We start from the raw sequence: 20,542 nt of genomic DNA, 5'->3' as shown, positions 1-20,542 counted from the left end.
TATAGGATCTCTAGTTTTACTTATTAAAAAAAACTAGTTTTGGATTAGATTTAAATTTAAATAAAAGTAAATTATAAATTTATTTAAAAACAAATTTTTGATGAGATAATATTATTTATCTTAATTATATATATTCACTAATTTAATGATATTTTTAATATTCAAAATCTCTATGTGTTTTCAAACATGTAAATTTAATTAAACCATTTTTCACAAATATTGTAGAGAATAATAACAATAATAATAATATTATTAAAAGAGTGCCAAAATATTAATTGAATAGTGAATTTGAGCTATTTTTACAATTGAGGACAAAAGAATTAGGATTTTGAAATATTTTTACAAGTTCAATGGGCAAAACACGAACTTTTAACCTAGCCGAAATCTTCCATTACAACAAATTTCTCCAAGATCCAAGCAGAAAAAGTTACATTTTCAAACAAAATCTAAGACATGGAATCCTACATGCCTGAAGGGGAGTGTGTAACACATTATAATCTTCACCCAATTGCATGATCTAATAAAAACCAATCTAAAGGCCTAAACAAGGATTTCAGCTCTTTTATTCCTAATCTCTCATCTCAAAAGCTGGTTTATATATACTTTATCCTACTACTCATCATCATCTTCATCTTGGGTCCAGATTTTAACTGTCTTGTCTTTGTCAAGTGAACCAGAGGCAATCATGTTCTTAGTCGGGTGACATGAAACAGATATTACATTGTCTGTGTGCCCTTCTAGTTTTTGAACGATTTTTCTAGTCTGCAGTTCCCATAAGTAAACGCAGTTGTCTTCTGAACCGCTAACTATATATTTCCCATTTGTAATCGAGAATGTTGACGAGATGCAGTACCTTGAATTCTCATGACCTGTGTATGTTTTTAGAAATTTGCCTGTTTCAAAATTCCATAGTCTCTGCAGTTCAAAGTAGAAAAACAAAAGAGAATTCTTCAGTCAATTAAAATGAGAATAATTGGAAAAGGGGAGATTGAATAATGTACTAAGGTAACGAATACTTAGGACTCGTTTCATGTGGGTTATTTGGATCCAACATCCCATCAACTTCGCACACTTTTCAAGCATCTCATCTAATCTCTAGAGTAGGCTAACTGACCTTTCACCTTTAATATGGTGTTTTATTTGTGAATCAAACATGAAGTCGAGGATGGTCTACGAAACAACATAATAGATGGTCTATGAGATATGACAGGAACGAAATGCTAGAGACTCGACAAGACAAGAAGACGAGATGATCAAATAATTCAGCTAGCAGAGTCCGAATATTGTTCAGTATCTCATTAAAATATGTTAACTATTTTCATGATTAATACAAAGTTCTTTCCTTTTTGCCAAAAAAAAACTTAGTCGGAGTATCTTGTCAGTCTGCTCAGTTAAAATACTTATCAGTCAACTGATTATTTCGAAAAAAAACCCACATTAATGAAAATCCTAGTCACCTCAAATCTCATTTTTACCTTTGATATCTCATTGGTGATCGAGACAAAAGAGTTATGGACCAAAGGAATAACACAGAAATTCAATAGAGGAAATTCCCTCAGAATTTAAGGAGTTTAACAAACAAGAAAGTAGATTGAACTCTCTAAGTTCAAAAATGCACATCATCTCATTTACTTATCCAAAGAAACCTTCTTTTTCATATATACCTTCTTGTGCACATCAAAACCTCTTAAAACTAAACAAGATGGAGGATTTGAATGAGACCCTTATGGTTAAAACTCATCTGAGAATCGATTTAATTCATTAACAATCAATTTAACTCAATCTAGGAAACTCTTTATCCATTACTTCTGGTCATCTCAAGAAATTCACTCTAATGCACAAGATTGGTGATCAAATGCTGAATCCCAAGATCTGAATGCATTATTATCTAACTAAGAGATAAGATTCAATAATCTACACAAGTATTATTGGAAGCTTACCAACGTGTTGTCCAAAGTTCCAACAAGAATGAACTTGCCATTGGGAGAGAACTTGACAAAGCTGACTGGAGGATTATCATCATCAATAAGAGTCTTCATACAATGTCCAGTAGAAGCATCCCAAATCCGACACAACCCATCATAACTACTTGATACTATCAAGGTTCCTTCCTTGTTAAAACTCACAGCCGTAACAGGGTCAGAATGAGCAGGAAGAACTTTCAAACACTTACCCGACTTCATATCCCAAACCCTAACAGTCTCATCGAAAGAACCTGACACAACTATGTTTGACTGAGGATTGTAAGTGACGCAAAACACGTAGTTGGTGTGTCCGGTTAGGGTTTTGACGAGTGAGCCAGAGGAAACGTCCCAGACACGAACGGTCTTGTCGTCGGAGGCGGTAGCGAGGAATCGAGTGTCGGACGAAAATGCCAAGTCTGATATTCCTTGGTCGTGACCTTTGAACTCCTGGAGGGTCTTTCCATCGGATGAGGACCAGATCCGGGCGGTTTTGTCAGCGGAGGAGGTAGCAAGTAGACGACCGTCTTCGGAGAATTTGACACCGGAAATGGCCCGACGATGGCCAATTAGGGTTTGATTTAGCTTGTAGGGCTTCATCGATTCTACTGGGTCCGATGTCGTCGCCATTTTTGGATTGAAAATTGTTTGAGCTCCACAGAAAAAAACTACAGTCGTCTGTCTGAATGAAGAAGATATTGATGATCGGACATTCATAACTGGTTTATACCCACCCGTTGCGTATTTTCCCTGACCCGAATACACACTTAATTCTATATTATTTATCTTTTAATTTTATTTACCTATTTCTTTTTTTGTATAAATACAAATTAGTTTATGCATAGAGATCAAATACTTTATTCATCTCTATTTTAAATAAATTTAATAATACAATTTTTTATAATGAAGACATAATTATTATTAAAGTTGAATAAATTTAAATAATAATTTGAGAATTAAGAATAACGGGTTTAATTGATATTTAAATTCTTATAATTATATATGTATAACCAAAAATCAATATATTTTTTACAATTACAATAAAAATACTGAAATATATACACAAATTTGTTGAATTAAAAATAAAATAAAAAAATAATAAATTTGGTTCAGTATCAATGAATTGATTAAAGAGGTTAGCATCTTCACATTCACATTATTTGTCAAATCTTCTATATATTCATTCATTTGTTACATCAATTTCAATAAAAAAAAAGTAATTTTACGTAAAAAAATACATCATAAGAGTTCAAAGTTTCCATGATTGTCGTCCCAACATAAAATCAAGACATAAACCATTTTTTTATATTGTACACATTCTTTAATTTTGTAATTACCTTTTAAATCATGAGATAAATAATTAACTATAAGAATAAATTAATTAAGAATTTTACATTTGATTTTATGCCATAATTAAATTATTAATAAAATAAAATTAGAAATATAAAAGAAGTAAATGATGTTTTTTTTTATTTCGAAAACAATCATTTTCATCTTTATGACGTGACATCACTTAATTGATTGAAAAAATAAAATGTGAAGAAGAAGAGAAAATAAAAAATATTTTATTTTTTCAGTCAATCAGTTGAGCCACATCATTCTTCTCCCATTCCCAATCATTTTTCTTTATGAAAATTTTATGAAAATTCTGACTTTAATGACCTATGACCTAACACTTCTTACTTTTCCAACCAATCAGATTACAAAATTCGAATATTTCGTATACTAAAATTTTGACATCTTCGTCTATGCGTATTGAAGAAACCTCACAACGAAAAATTGAGAATTTTCGATTTAATATCAACAAGATAGCTATTAAAGAGTTAGGTCATAAAAAGAGAGTAAACCCCGAATGGTTGATATTACACCAATGGGGGTAATGGATTTTTTTTGGAATTATTGTGTTAAGACTTATTTAAATGATTGTATATAAAAAGTGTGCAAAATTTTTAATGAAACTCTTGTCAAATTAATTTAATTTTTTTTTTCAAATCAATGAGAAAACAAAGAAGCACATATAAATAAGCACTAAGTTTAAAATCGCCCCCAAGGTAAGGTAAGCGAATCAAATTGTACACCGGTCAAATTATATTTGTGTTCTCACCCGATCTCACCCTAATTCTATTTTAAACATTATAAACACAATTAAATATATAAAATTATCAATATATTTATTTATTCATTATATATTTTTAATATATATATATATTTTTTATTTTTTTTTAGAGAATATAGTATAAACGATGTCCCGCAGAGATTTCTCAAAACCGAACCCCAAAACCGAACGAGATAAAAATGATAATAAAAAAATCCCCGAAATAAAAACAGTACAGGAATGGTACATTCCCACCACATTGACATCCCTAATTCTCGATGTCGTCCTTAATTTCTTGTTTCAAGTTTCAAGGGTCTCGAGGATGGGATAAACTTAGAATGATAAATTCAATTCATACTAAATTTATTTATTACATGCCCAATTTCATATATAAGTTAGATAACATATTATAAAAAAAAATATCAATATAATCATTTCATTTTATTTGACAGTCTCATTTTTTTCTAATTCAATGCGGATTTACTAATCTAAAAATGTCCATTGAGCATACAAGAAAGATAATGTATAAATAGTTCAATATTTAATTTGTTGTTAAAATTGGCTTCAGAGCAAAGAGTCCTCCTAACTCAAGACCTAGACAATGCATTAATATATATATATATATATATTAAAACGAACTAAACCCAATTAGAAGTGACTTTACCCAAACAAAAAAAAAAGTACTTTTATGGGTAAAGAAACAAACTTTTTCCAAAACCAAATTGGGTAAAAAAAGAGAAGAAAATAAAATTCGAATAGTTGATCAATGTGCTTGTGTAAAAATCAAACTTGAAAAACAAACTTTATTCCTTAATAGAATAGAAAATTTATTAATATCAATACTTTTCTTAAACTATAATAATATTGATTTCTTATTATAATCAAGCTTGGAGGCATTGAAGAAAAAGAGTTCATCTTTAGCAACACTTGTTGTCTACAATAAGCAAGAATGTTAAGATGAAGATCCCTTGCCTTAATCAACTGTTCAGTTCAAATATGTACAAGTATCAATCTCAAGCTTATCGGATTCATGGCTAATCTCAGCTCGACAAAATAAGCATTTCTGGAAACTGAATTCAAAGAATAAAACTGTTCAGGTTCAAATATGTACAACAACAACAAAGAACAGATCGAAAAACATTTCCCAACTCAGCCTTGGATAGGAAAAAAAATCGACCAAGACCATGGTTTGAAACAATATGTCTACAAATATCTAGACAAATGAGAACCAAAACCATGAGAAGGAATCGATGGCCATGCATTAGGATGTTTAGAGGATACCATACCTGATTGTTCCAATTAGTTGTATCTTACAAACTGATTTGTTGTTGACTCGCCAATGCTGCTTATTCTCCTCTCATAATCATAACATGACTCCTGTTGTATCCTCAAACAAGTTAAACACACAGAAGAAGAAAAAATCAAGTCTAAAGAAAAGAAAAAAATCTAAGAACCTTTTGAGGATATGAATTACGTAAGTTAACCGATGGAGGATCAGGAGAGTAATCATGACGAGACATCGAGTAATAGGACTGATGATGATCCTCTCTGGAAACTGTATGAGATAAAAACGGTTGGTTCTGTTCAAAACTGCAAGATGATCGGCTGTATGTGGACTGTGTAGTAGTAGTAGTGCAAGGGTAACATAGAGGCGAAGAGTGTCGTCTTTCGTTTAGTGATGATAACCGTTTGTGGGAAGAGGTCATAGTCCATTCTTCTACGGTAACACCTTGCTTAATGGCCAGATCTGATATCTGTTTCTCATCAAGCCCGGTTGACATAATCAGGTTCCAGAGATTCCTCTGAGTTTCTCGTTGATTGTGGATTATTTGATCTCGTCTAGCTATTTCAAACTGAAGCTCCGTATTCGCCATTCCCTACATACAAACCATCATTTCATTTTCAGCTAATTTTCTTTTTCTATTTATTATAAAGTTAGCACGACCACAACTTCTTAGTGAATATCGAACATGAGACCTTTGGACTCTTAGACAAGACTCTTTATATGATGATGGTTAAAAGTCTCGAATATTATATCATTACCAGAAGCCTGTATTGACTAAGAATACGCAAATAGGTTTTATCGCCATTGCTACTGATGGATTGATCTATCATGTCTTGCAGCTCGCAACGCTGCTTCTCATTCATTTCAATTTCCTACAAGAAAAACAAAATTTAAAAGTAAGCATGAATGTGTAATTTCCCTCCAAAAATTCATTTGGTGTTGTAAATTCAGAATCACCTTATGGTAGCTCACACCAGTCTCGTCGTTATCGCGAATGTTGTCGAGAATGATTTGTCTCCTCGCTCTAAGAGCCTGCACAACTGCTCCATCCTTCTCGATTGCCTAAAGGAAAACAAATGGAGAAACAATCAATATAGGATCAAAGAAATATGCCAATTGGAAAGGTAGGAAATGAAAATTCAATATATAGTCAGCTACTATACTTCTTGCCTTGAACCCGATAAGATGTGAATTGATAACCAAATTCACTTGTCCCATTCAATCCAAACAGACCAAATAATGAGAAATCTGATCAATCTCTTTGATTGAGGACCAACTTCTAAGAAACCACTTAGTCCTTGTTTGATGTGAGTTATTTGAGATCAATTTTAAATAATACACTATCAAAACAAAATCTACTCATCATTCAAATCTACTAACAAAATACCCTTAATACTTTTCAAATATAATATATATTTATATTTATACCCCTAATGTCTTTTTATCCAAATAACTTTGACTTGTTTGATGAAGGGTTATTTGGTATTAATCAAATAATTCATCGTCCCAATCATCAATCAAATCATCAATTAAAATATTAAACTACCCTTACTTTATTTTTTAACATTTTAAATAATTGATATTTTAGTCATCTAACCCAAATAACCCCAAATAATCTACCTTCTTTTTTATCAACAAAATTCTTTTTTAAATCAGATTATTTGAAAAAAAACCCTGCATGAAACAAGCTCCTGATTTACGATAACCTACATGAAACAAGGTTATTTGGAATTACCACTTGATTATACATATAACCCTATATTTGGTCTGGCAGAATTGGAATTGGAGTATTCAAAATCCTTTGTTTGTTTGAGTGACTTAAAATAAAGAATTGGAATTATAATTCCAATGAAATTGAAAATATTATACAGTTATAATTATAATTCTATTTCTATCTAATTATAGTTCATGCATAAGAGTTGTGAGTAGCCAGATCCAAAATGTTTCGAATCACTTGACAATGTAATTTAGGAATAAATGTTGAAAGCCTTCCTCATTTTATTTGCACATAAAATCATCTGTTTGTCCAAGACATCCATCAAAACAATTGGAAAGCTATGAATTTGTTCTTTTTTATTTTACAAAATCCTTCCATTCCAGAAGATATTATTGTCCTAATAGGAGCCAATAATGTTTAGGCCCAAATAAATAAGTTATGAACAGTCAGTAGTCACCTGTTGTTTGGCAACGGCATCGTCAAGATGTTGGAGTTCAGCGCGGTTCCGAATATTTGTTTCCTCAAGCTCAAATAGAGCCTTTTGTAGGTTAATACGCTCTTGAACATTTTCACTAGTTTCTTGACTCAATGAATTCAACCATAACAGCTCATCGTCTGCAACCTTTTCAATTGATTTGCTGACGAGTTGAGATTCCTTCACAGCTAGTTCTTTCTTCAACCGACCAACCTCTACCTGTAAACAAAACATTTCATAAATGGAAATGCAAAAGTAATCGCTGCATAAAACAACTAAAAGTCTATGAAAGTTTTACCTGAAGACTCTCAATCATGCGTTGGTAGTCTGAAGCATGTGTATCTATGGTTCCAACATTTTTCTGTGGTACACAATTAGAATCAAACATCAAATAGCAAAAGCAAAATTTTGACATGAGTGAGCTAATATAATTAAGTCATTGCTATCAATTCAATGTGTAAGTGTTCAATATTTGGTACGGACAATGCAGTGTCTTTATGAGAGACCTGCTAATACAAACTTAAACATTTCAAAATAAAAATTAAGTCCGCAACACAAGATAACTTAAACATTTGAAAATAAAAATTAAGTCCGCAGCACAAGATCTTATGACGTTTTGGGAGGACATAGTTCATAGACTTGTATCAAATGAGTGTGTTGATTTGCATTGACAACTCTCCTGTTTGCAGGTACGAGATCTTGAGTCTGACAAATCGCATGTAGCTAGACCAAGATGTTAAGTATTAAAAAATAGGTAATATATTATCATGGGAATTACTTGATCAAGGAACCAAAATATAAATACACAAAACCTCACGCAAGTTTGAGAACTCAACCTCTTAAATTATATTAAATCTAATCATCAATTACTTTATCAATCAAGTGAATCAACTTATTCCAATCATCAATCAAAATACCAAATTATCTTTACTCTATCTTTTTAACATTTTAAATATGGAATAAAAATATTCAGTCTTCACAGGACCATTTTCAAAAAAATAATATTTAGTCATTTAACCCAAATAATCCATTTTTACATCAAAAAATATTTCTTCGAATAATCCAGATTATTTCCAAATAACCTTACATCCAACAAGCTCCAAGACTTTTACCACATAAACTATGGGCTTGTTTGGTGTTGGATTCACTAACATCATCAATCACTTCTATCAAATCATCAATTAAAATATCGAAATATCTTTACTTTATTCTTTATAACATTTAAAAATATTACATACCAAAACATATTTTAGTCATTTAACCTAAACAAACTCAAATGATCCACTTTTTCATAAAACAACTTTTTTCTTTCCAAAAATAAGGTTTATTTTGAAAAAGAAACCTACATCAAACAAGCTCCACAAGATGCATGTCATTGTTTTAGGTACAAGTCATGGGACATTGATGCCAACCAAATCACTAAAACTACAAGTCCTAAGGCAAGATAGTTTTCTAGAGTTGTTTTATTCACTTTGTTTCCTTGTCATGTAAGATTTGTATGTTGTTGGTACGTTTGATTCAGTTGTCACTTCTATTTCACTATCGTAGAAGCGAAGCCTGTTTTGCTATCCACCATTTTTTCTCTCCTTTTGGGTTTAAGATATAAGCTAAATACCTCTTTTCCTAATTACGAAGGTTCGTTTAGCTTCGTGGCAGGGGACAAAGCTCATTAACATTTTCAAAACAAAATAAAAATCTACTTTCCTATTTATAAGAATAGATCACTCTGATAAATATTCCCTCCCTTCCCTCTTCTTTTTAGATCAGATGAAGAAAACCTCCAGCATATCCCCTCCTAGAAAGAGCTTGTCTTGATATTTGTTATATATGTATGTATTGGGATAGTGACTCTTTTTTTGAGAGATTGAGACTTTCACTAAGACTACATCCAATGCAAAAGTGGGGTAGTAATTATGTGATTACAAGAATAGGGTTAATAATTCAGCTATATTTTGTTGAAAGAAGAAGCAATGAAAAAAGATACATATAACTATCCGAACCTGTATGTGAGTCTTTATCTCCTTCGCTCGGTCAGCGTATTTCAGAGTATTTACAGTGTGATGATACTGGGTATCTGCAGGTGATATAGTTGCAATCATCACTGTTTGAGAATTGCCACTCAGACCATCTTTAAGTATTCTAGTCAATTTGCTGTGAAAATCGAAGAAAATAGTAAGAACATTTAACAAGGGGGAAAAAGTCGAATGGCAGGAACAAACACACACCTATTCCTGTATGGAACATAAGCTAGACCCTTCTTCTGTTGTTTCCCAAGGGCGTTTATGCAGTTTGCTAGGGCAAGAAGTGAACGATTGATGTTGGCACCATCCCTGAGCTTTTGGCCACCACTATTTGTTTCAGAGGCTCGTTCACTATAAGAGATAACTAATGTGAATTGCAAATGCAGCATAAAGAAACATCCAAAAAAATGTGATGTATATAATATACATCACAGTATATTGTCAAACAAACCTGCCAGCCAAATCAACAAGAGAAAGTTTTCCTTTAATAATTTGGCTTTGATATTTATTCCTTCTTCTTCTGGTCACTTTGATCTCCAGAACAGCGTGAGAGCTGGTCATACAATTTCAACATATCAAACTAAGCGCCGAATTAGTTTAATGGTTTGGAAAATAAATGTTGAATACATCAAAAGAAAATATCTAAATTTAAATATTTGATATGTACGTTTGATCTGAGAAAATATGGAACTAATGCCGGGAAAATACTTCAAGATTATTTTACCCTTATAGAAACATAATTTGATTAATTTACAAGGATTAAAGTTGTATTTTTGTATATTCTTACTATATTACCAAGTTAAGACAGCTTATCTTATCAAACTAAGCCAGATTTTCTAGTATAACTTTTTTTTTTAAACTTAATTTGAGCTTAATCTAAATAACTAAGTGATAAGTTGTGTAACATCACCAATTTTGCATACATGTAGAATGAAGATGTATGAACAATGATTAGCTCACCGTGATGATGTTTCATTGACCTCTGTGCTTTCTGTTTTTCTCCTACTGTTCCCCAGGTTCAAAAGTTCAAGAATCCTGTCTGCTGAATGAACCTAAATTTCATGTAGTGTAGTCAAATTGATATCACCTCCAACTACAGTAAAAACTAAAAACATCCAGACAAGAAAATGGAAACAACCAACAAGGCAGGGAAAGAAGGTGGAGTTGCAACGCATTTTTTGGGGTAATAAACGTAAGTTATTTGAACCTCCAAAATAGAAGCCAAGCCTTATAGCTAGAAAAACCAAAATAAAAGTATAGAGAACTAGAATAGGAGCTTGGACCAGATTACTGAATATTGGAGAAACTGATTTGAGTAAGAGACCTAATATTTATTTGAAATAATCAAAGACCTGATATTTATTTGAAATAATCAAATACCTAAAGTGGTGTGGACCGGGGTCGGGAGTAATGTCCCCGCCCTGTTCTTTTCAGGGATTTCTTTATTTGTACCATCCATGCAACCATCAGGTTCGGCGGGAACCATTTATACTATGATAATTATAATTGATATGTTTTATACTAAAAATTAGTTTAATTACACTATTTATAATATAAATTAATAGTCTAAGAATATTAAATATTTATATGATAACATATAAGCAAAATAAAAATAAACTTAAAATTGTTAGATTGGTGCATGGTAAATATATGTTTTAAAAGTGATATTGCATATTTATAGTGTTCGGGGGTAGGGCAAGCAAATATTATCCCTAGTTGAACTGGTGAAAAACACCTCAAAAGGTTTGATTTGGATCGGTCCCCAATGGCGAAGATTGGAATTTCCAGGCTTAGCTCTTTATATTTATTAGAAGTCGTATTTGCAACAACTTTGTTAATACGTAAGAGGCATAATATACTCTATGTTAAATAGTTTTGGTAAAACCAAGGTTGTTTTAGATCATCATGAGAATAAGATAGATTTTCTCTTAAAATCACTACAACTTGTGTCACAGCTAAGAAAGACATGCCTGGTGTATAAATGCAAGGCGGTAGATTTGAGACTGCAACATAATGGCATCTCACAAATGCATAGGACTTTCTATCTTATAGTTATATGGCCTATTTGATACTACATAGCATTGGAACTATAGATAAGACAAGCTTAAGTTGGAAAGAAACCATACTGATATATAGTAAAAGACTAATAACCACCTTGACAAAAGGCAACTCATCTACTTTTTCAGTCATGCTCGCTGCAAAAAGATTCAAACAAAATCATCATCTGAGATGCTCTTAATCTTGTCCCTTACTTATATGGACTAAGTCATAATATCTCTCGGGAGGCAAAGGATATTGTACAGCCGCTAAAACAACTACTTCCTTTTACTGCCATAAAAGTTATTTCCTTGTATAGCCAGTATGTAATGCCAGCCCATGAACTTTGTAATTTGGACAGGAAATATAGGATTTAAGGGGATATTAATGTTTTCAATATTTCTCTTTCATGTATTTCTGCTTGTGACTCCTCTATTTCTGTAATACAATTCTGTTTTAGTAAAAAAAAACACCTTGCAACAATGCAACTTAGAATAACAACAAAGTAAATGTTGATTAATAAGGGAAAAAGTTGAAGAACAAACCTTGATGCATCTAAGTCCAGCAACAACTATTCCTTGCTCCGGATCCTCCCTTAGCTCTAGATGGCCAGATGATTTTTCAAGTAAATCGTAGATAACCTGCACTTATGAGAACATATAGTTTCTCATGACATCAACATAAAAAAAGAAAATAGATCACAACAAAGTTTCATTATACATACCTCATTATATACTTCAAGATAGGAACAAGAAACATCAAACTCATCAGGGCTATTGTCCATTTTAATGAGATCAAAGATGGTATGCAAACTGAGAACCATGAGTCCAGGATCCGGTTGAGTGCCAACCATCGTATATGTCTTGCCACTGAAAATAAATATTAGGATAGAAGTAGGATATGATGTAAATATAATGTCATGATTGTGTTAATAAATAAATAGGGGAAAACCCTTGTTAATATAGTATGTTGAATGAAATACAAGTTTGCAGTCTTCTATCATCTGGAATCCTCTATTCTGACATCTTAGGCCTTCTTCCTTTCAATCTATATCTATTTACTATATCTACAATCATATCCTAACCCTATCATGATACTACACCCATAGTAAAATTCTCTGCACAAACACATTAATGGAGAACCAAGTCAAAAGTCCAAACAACAAAATCTAGTTTTGCATATAAAAAATAACTGACATATTGGATAATGAGAAGGACTGAAATTTGTGTGCAGAAAGAAATTATTCTAAAAGCTCAGCAAGCAATGTGATACTAAGTGCCTTGAGTGAGAAACTACAAGCCTATAATTGCACTTAAGATCATCTTCTTCCCCTTATATTGCAGGGATGAACCAAGGATGAGATTTTATTTTATTTGAGGGCACAAATCAAGGATGAGATTATACATAAATGATGTTGCGTTCTCATTGGTCCATTTGGTAAAACTTTCTGTTTCTGAATCCAGAATAAATTTTTGAATCTGACTATGTTTAGTTTCTAAACATGATCTCATTTGGATGCACATTCTAATATAAAAAAATAAAATTGTTTCCAAAATTGGATTACATGCATTCAACTCCCCATCAGCCATATAAGAATAATATGTGAATGAATTTGAAAAGAGCAGGACTAAAACAAGAGTAAAACACAGTTTTCTATATTACCTTCCAGTTGAACCATACGCAAATATGGTTGCATTGAGACCTTGAACCACCCCAGAGACTATAGAAGACACACTGCGTTTGTAAACATCCTGGATCCATGTCATTGTTAGCCTTGATTTCATGCAACTCAAGCAAATGGATGCGAAAAAATTCATAACAGCCAGTAAAGATTTTGATTCTAGAATATGTATTTCATATTGATGCTGTCGAATTTGCCAAGAGGAACTATATCCACATTCAAAATAACATTCTGAACAGGTCTAGCGATCCATGAAAATTTACAACAACAACAAAAAAATTGTAAATATGTATAGAACATAATTTGCTATTACTTGATGAAACCCTAAAATTTTGACTAAAGGGAAAACATTCAATATGACAACATTCAGTATGGAAACAAATATCCAAGGAAAAAGATTAGAGTCATCATAAAGAGTTGAATACCGAATTTCTAGATTTGGGACCAAATGAATGGTCAAAAGTATACTGTCGTTGTTTGGTTCGATTCTGTATAACATCGAGGTAATCCTTCGATAGATCAGGATCCAAAACAAGCACATCCTGCAAATACCAGGAAAGTTAAAGTAGAACAATAAATGAGAATCAAGTAGAAGTTTAGAAACCTTATCATTGCTGACTCGTACAATATCACGACCACGCTCTCTCTCAGCCAGCGGCCTACATTTCACAGCAACCTACAATCATCGATTGAAATGTGAGACTCGTCAACTAGCTAAAACCACGGAGAAGTTTAAAGACTACCGTGAGCGTGGTTGCCTTCTTCCTCGCTGGAGCTCTGATGCTCGGCATAGTTAATTTAGAAACCGGCAATGATCAAAATCTATCTAATAATTCCAAGTCTGAACCCTAATTTTTAGCTTCCGATTTCATTTTCTCAGTAAGAAATTAACCGACACAAGTACAGAGGTAAGAACATATCCATGTTACTTTCTTACATCCATCCAACTATTTAAGCTCGAGCACTACGAATCAGCAGTCATTGATAACAACGATTTGTCAAGATCCTCTCGTAAGAACGAATCAACGGCACATTTCAATCCAATCGCTTGTCAGCCGGCCGCGTTTCGGTGAATTAAAAATGAAATAAAATCACACATTCAAGCAGCATCAAACAAATGGAATAATATCTCTTCTTCTTCTTCTCCTCCTCTTTAGAAATAGCTTGATGCCAAAGATTTTCTTTCGAACCGTGCAATAGAACTAGAGAAAAAGACAAAACAGAAGGAAACGCGTCGATTATAGAGAGAGAGAGAGAGAGAGAAAGAGAGAAGGGAAATTTGAATGGTTCGTGGCGTTGGAAGAAGAGAAACGATGTTTAATGGGAGCGTAACTGATACTGTGGAATCATTAAATAGTGGTAGAGGTCATTTTAATGGAGGATGAAAGGGATGAAGAAACGTTTACCTGAGGAAGAAGGTACTACAATCTCTCTTTCTCTCTCTATACCAGAAGAGAGAGAATTACTGAGATTTGATTTTTAGAAAGTTATTGCGGGGGAGAAGAGCAGTTATTTCTTTTATTTGAATTTAAATTACAATTTTTTGTCAAAATATAATAAATATTGACTTTCACAATAAATCAAGTCATGAATATTTTTAAAAACAAGTTCATTTTTAAATACATTTCAGTTATAAACAAGTGATATTGATTTTGTTTTAATTTAATATTAAAATAATATTATTAAATTAGATTAAAAAAAAACATTAGGTAAAAGTGGATAAAAATAATATTTTTTTAGATCAAGTTATAAAACAAATTTAGATCAGTTTTTTTTCAATTAAATATGATTGTACTAATGAGATCTAGAGTTTATAATTTTATTATTTTAAAATACTACAAATATGTTTTATGTAAAATTTTAAACTAATTAATTTTTTATTTAAAATTTTAGGAGTTTATAAATTATTTTAGTTTATGATTTTATACCATTTAACAAAGTGAAAATATTTTATGTAAAATTTTAAACTAATTAATTTTTTATTTAAAATTTTAGGAGTTAATAAATTATTTTAGTTTATGATTTTATACCATTTAACAAAGTGAAAATATTTTATAAATTAAAAAAATATTATTTGAACTCTTATAATTGAATTTGTAGTTATAATTTTTTTTTTTAAAATGATTTGAATAGAGAATTTAAAAAAAGTAGTTTGTAAAACAAAATTTTATTAATTGAAAAAATAAAAAATATTCTTTCAATTATCTCTTTTCACATTTTTTCATTCTTTTTCAATCCAATAAAATGATATTAAATAATTCATTCTCAGCTTATTTCTTTCTCAATTTCCCTACTCCTATCATTTTTAGCATTATTTATTTATTTATTATTATTTATATTAATTTAATTTATTATTAAATATAATAATATATAAATATCCTTCTTTCAAAATAATATTTAATAAATTCCCAATTTTATAAAAGTATAAAATAATTTTTTTTTCACTTTCATTGTTTTAATATAGCAATTTTTAACATGGAAGTATATAAATCCACAATTTTTTTTATTTCACTAAACTAATTCTAAATTAATTAATTAATTAAATAAAATTAAGTATATCAACTAAAACAAGTTAAAATAAGGTTAATTAAACAAACTTTGGTATCAATTTAAAATGATATTTTTTAATTAATAAAAGATAAACATTAAGTTCACAGAAAAATAATAATTAAAGTGTTAAACAAATGTAATAGAACTCAATAAATTAGGAACAATACTAAACTTAAATTTTCAGTAATTATTTATTTGAAACACACACCTGACAAACTTAAATTTTCAGTAATTATTTATTGGAAACACACACCTGACAAAAACACATTTCATAATTTAAATGTTAATGAAGATTAATTAAAAATATAAATAAATAAATATTACATGTTAAATAGTTTAGTGTTTGTTTGTTTATTTATTTATTTATTTTTAAATTATGGTTTATTTTATAGAAGTTACACCCAGCATCTATGTCCCCATTTCAATCATGACCTTTTTATTAAGAAGAAATTGAATTGTATTTTTTTTTGTTTTATTTGAAGTAACTTATAATCATTTCATTATAATATATATATATATATAGATAGAAAATATCATTAATATATTTGGAAAACAACTCATTTTAAATACTAGTGGTTATATATCACGATTAAATTAGTTCAGCTTGTACTAAGACCCATAAAAGGTAATGAAAAATTAATTGTCCCATATTAAAATAAAAATGTTATAAATAAATAAGAATATAATTTTTGAAAAACACATATTTAATAGCAAGAAGGGTGGCTGGCTTTTGTCACCAACTCATGTTACTTGTTAATTTGTATTCCTTTTTCAGACTAATCACTATGCTTACAACAACAATGGACCATCTCTTATACTTGGAAATAAATCAAGTACAAAAAATTTCAATTTAGCTGTTTAATTATATAATAACAGCCTTACTAAGTACAAAATTTGTCAATTTAGTTGTTTAATTATATAATAACAGCCTTTGTTATTTTTGTTTAAGGTGTTTACACTATGATGTGGAACTTTAAATTTGTTCAATATGTTTATTTTAAAATATAATTTATTTCAAATTAAACATAAACTTAAGTGATAAATTTAGTTAACCTTTTTTCAGCAATAATAAATAAAATTATCCTAAGTCGTCAATTTGTAACATTATATAGTTGAGAAAATATAATGTCTTGAACAACTTAAACTAATGATAGATTTCAATAAAATTTACATTATTATATTTTATTTTACATTGCTTTCACTCAAAAGGTTCATCTAATTGAATGATTGAGCACAAAACTATGTATTGTAAAGTTAATTGGAAGTATGATTTATCGATAGTGACATTTTACGATAAAAATGTTTCGAAAAGGGAAGAAAAAATATACATTCAAAATATACTTATTAGTGAAGACAAGACAAACGATTCATTCTGCAATACTTTCCAACATGCCAGCACAAAATGTGTTCAAGGAAGAACAACAGGAATAATGAAAGACCAGGGAGAAAAAAAGTAAAAAAATAAAACAGAGGAGTCTAACATCAAAATGCAAAATATGGAGGAAGTGCAGGAAGTTGAAGTCAATGAAGACTCTGAAAAGGAAGAAAACAATGTAATTAAAGGAAAGAGGGTAAAGAGGACTCTAATTAAGAAGATGATAAATTTTGTAATGAAATAGAGGTTGAGGAAGAAAAAAAAGGAAGTTGATTCTCAAACAAGTCAAGTTGTAATAGAGGAAACTAGAGAGAAAGATACTTAGACTAAATAAACTGAGACAAATGATACCAATGTTGATGCAGATGATACCAAAGCTGATGCTGAAGGAAGCAAATGCAAAAATTCTGAAATCCAAGTAGAGGACAAAAAAGATAAGAACCTTGAAGTCCTTAAAAAAACGTTTTCTATCAGATTAGCACGGGTCTGTACAAAGAAAGATTACACAATGGGAATAAGTAGGCAACATCTTCTTCAATTTAGTCTCCTTGCATCGCAAGAGAAAGGAAAAGGGGGAGAAGGCCTTATGACGCAACAAGTTTATATGAAAATAAACATCCTGATTGGGGTAGTTAAAATTTGTGTTTGATTGTATTTTTTTCGTTTTTAATCTCTGTTATTTGTTTTTGCAAATGATACTAATAAGTTTTTTTAGGGTTTTTTGATTGTCATTATTTAATCATAACTAGGGTTTGTCTATATTTGATTATTGACTCTCCCACTTTATACATTCAAAATGAAAAAAAAACATATAATTGTGTTGGGTGACGGACCCATTAGACTTAGATTAATAATATATAATATATCATCATATATTATATTATTATATATATTATATTCTATGATTATATATTATATTATCTTATTATATATAATAAAAGCAATGATACAATAATAGAAAACAGAAAATCAAAGAGAATAAACAAAAGTATAGTTAACTATTCAGAGTTTGACGAGGTGATCGAGCAATTGAATTGTGTCGGTTTTGGCTCGAATCACAGGTGGTGAGTCCTCACAGAGTTCTCTACAATCTAACTAGTTTAAATATTTGTTTAGATTTCTCTTAGATACTCGTTTGAGTATTCTATTTTGGTAAGATTTTTTTCTCGTCATTGTTCTTGTAATCCACCATTAAAGGTGAAAACTTTGTATTAGTGAACCTTTGGGGTACTAGAGAACACTTTGGTGCAATTCACTTTAATTTAGTGAATGAGTTTTTAAGAGGCTTACGGGTCCCGTGTTTCTTTTTATCTTGAATAGATTTTCTACGCTAAAATCGATGTGTCTATGTGTGCTTAGTTTGGTTGTTTACTATTTAATTTGATTCTCTTGATTATCTCATTGGGGCATAAAAAGAACGAAAGAACAACTATTCCACAGTTATTATAAAGAAGTGTTTTCCTAACAAGTGGCAATAAATCATTTGGTTGGAGTGATCAAATTTTGTGTGTTCCCAATGGAGGAACAAAATTTGATCGGGATGATAAAGCTAACCTCGACGAACTTTTCGGTCTAAAAACACAAGATGCTGGATTTGTAGAGATTTGTTTAGGCTTGTACAAGGTATGACAAAGACAAACGCGACTAGAGATGAAGATTGGAAAATTATGAATTGGAAAGAAACTGTTACGATCAAGTATTGAGTTGACCAAAATATTTTCCACCACAATGCAGAAGAGAATGATGCACAAACACTTTGGAAGAAGTTGGAGTCGATGTTCGAGAAGGATCTTCAAGAAACAAGGAGATGCTAATTTGACGAATCGTGAACTTGAAGTACAAAGAAAGTGAGAGTATGACAGAGCACACTAGAAAGTTTATTGGCTTTGTAAATCAGATGATATCGATGTATATCACTCTCGATGATGAACTACAAGCTCTACTACTTCTCAACTCGTTACCGGATAATTAGGAATCGTTGGTGATTTCGTTGAGAAATTCAGCGAATGATGTATTCTAACCATGTACATGGTTAAAGAATTTCTTTTCAATGAAGAGGATAAAAGAAGAGATAAATATAAAACAACTTCAATAGCCCTAGTAGGTGAAAACTCAAAGTCGTGTGGAGGAGTAAGAACATATCTTCACACGACAAAAATGAAAAGAATGACTCGGACAAAGGAATATCGAAGTCTCGTTGTGGTTTTAAGTGTTATCATTGTAACAAACTAGGGCACATGAGAAGATAATGCCAAATATGGAAATGAGAACAAAATGAAGGTTAGAAGGGTGAAAAAAATCCAATGTGGTTGTAGAAGGCGACGCTACCATCGTGTGCGAGGATGGTTGTGTTAATCTCATAAGTCAAGATAATGATTGAGTGATTGATTCCAGTGCTTCTTTTCACGTTACTTCTTATGGAGATTTTTTCTCTACATATTCGAGATGAGATCTTTGCAATCTAAGAATGGGTAACGACGGTTGATCGAAGATAACGGGTATCAACGACATTTGTTTAGAGACTACAATTGGATAAAAATTAATACTTAGAGATGTGAGACACGTTCCAGACATTCGCCTTAACTTGATTTTTATGGAAAAACTCAACTATGAGGGATTCAGGAATTATTTTAGTGAAGGTAAGTGAAAGTTCACCAAAGGTTCTCTCGTGATGGCTAGAGGAATGAAGACGAACATGTTGTATGTAGTGAAAACTAAATTGTACAAGGGAGAGATAAACTTAATTCAGAAAGATGTGGACATTGATTTGTGGCACAAGAGACTCGGCCATATTAGTGAGAAGTGACTTCAAACTCTCGCTAGAAAACAATTTCTTCCCGATTTGCAAGGTACATCTCTGAAAACCTGTGATGTTTGCTTAGCTGGAAAAACACACAGTTGTATTCCATACACTTCATCCACATAGAAAATCAAATGTTCTTGACTTGATTCATATTGATGTTTGTTTTATGTAATAAAAATCTCTTGGTGGAGCATATTATTTCGTAACCTTTATTGATGATCACTCCAAAAAGGTTTGATATTATGTTTTGAAAACTAAAGATCATGTTCTAAAAGGTTTTTAAAGATTTCTATGCTAGAGTTAAGAGAGAAATATACAGGAAATTGCGATACGTGAAATTAAACAATGACGGTGAATATAGAGGACCATTTAAACGATATTATAGAGATCACAACATAAGATTGGAGAAAACACTTTCAAAGACACCTCAACACAACGGTGTGGCTGAAATAATGAACAAAACAATTGAAGAAAAAGTGTGATGTATCTCATTCAAACTTACCTAAGTCATTTTGGGGGAGGCATCGAGAATCGCAGTTGAT

General features: G+C 31.0%; 2 protein-coding genes across 3 annotated transcripts; both read right to left on the bottom strand.

The window, feature by feature from the left end:
• Positions 1–364: 364 nt before the first annotated feature.
• Positions 365–2,632, bottom strand: LOC124922240 (COMPASS-like H3K4 histone methylase component WDR5A). Its single transcript, XM_047462973.1, has 2 exons — positions 1,941–2,632; positions 365–915 (listed from the first exon to the last, which is right to left on the bottom strand). The coding sequence occupies exons 1-2, from the start codon at positions 2,589–2,591 to the stop codon at positions 613–615; spliced, it is 954 nt and encodes a 317-aa protein (XP_047318929.1). The 5' UTR covers positions 2,592–2,632; the 3' UTR covers positions 365–612.
• Positions 2,633–4,952: 2,320 nt separating this feature from the next.
• On the bottom strand, positions 4,953–14,742 carry LOC124919286 (kinesin-like protein KIN-8B). 2 transcript variants are annotated; one of them, XM_047459504.1, is made up of 17 exons: positions 14,016–14,742; positions 13,877–13,948; positions 13,698–13,814; positions 13,254–13,342; positions 12,316–12,460; positions 12,137–12,232; positions 10,515–10,606; positions 10,006–10,107; positions 9,759–9,905; positions 9,534–9,684; positions 7,832–7,894; positions 7,516–7,752; positions 6,299–6,403; positions 6,100–6,213; positions 5,511–5,933; positions 5,343–5,433; positions 4,953–5,126 (listed from the first exon to the last, which is right to left on the bottom strand). In XM_047459504.1, exons 1-16 carry the CDS (start codon positions 14,061–14,063, stop codon positions 5,356–5,358), a joined length of 2,079 nt encoding a protein of 692 aa, XP_047315460.1. In that variant the 5' UTR covers positions 14,064–14,742; the 3' UTR covers positions 4,953–5,126; positions 5,343–5,355. The 2 variants fall into 2 exon arrangements, with proteins under 2 accessions (XP_047315460.1, XP_047315459.1); XM_047459503.1 differs by having other exon boundaries at positions 4,953–5,433.
• Between the last annotated feature and the right edge of the window lie 5,800 nt (positions 14,743–20,542).

Source organism: Impatiens glandulifera, chromosome 1 (assembly GCF_907164915.1).
Source record: "Impatiens glandulifera chromosome 1, dImpGla2.1, whole genome shotgun sequence".
In the NCBI taxonomy this organism is placed as follows: domain Eukaryota; kingdom Viridiplantae; phylum Streptophyta; class Magnoliopsida; order Ericales; family Balsaminaceae; genus Impatiens; species Impatiens glandulifera.
Note: the sequence above shows the minus strand (reverse complement) of the source record. Positions and strands in the feature narration are given on the sequence as shown.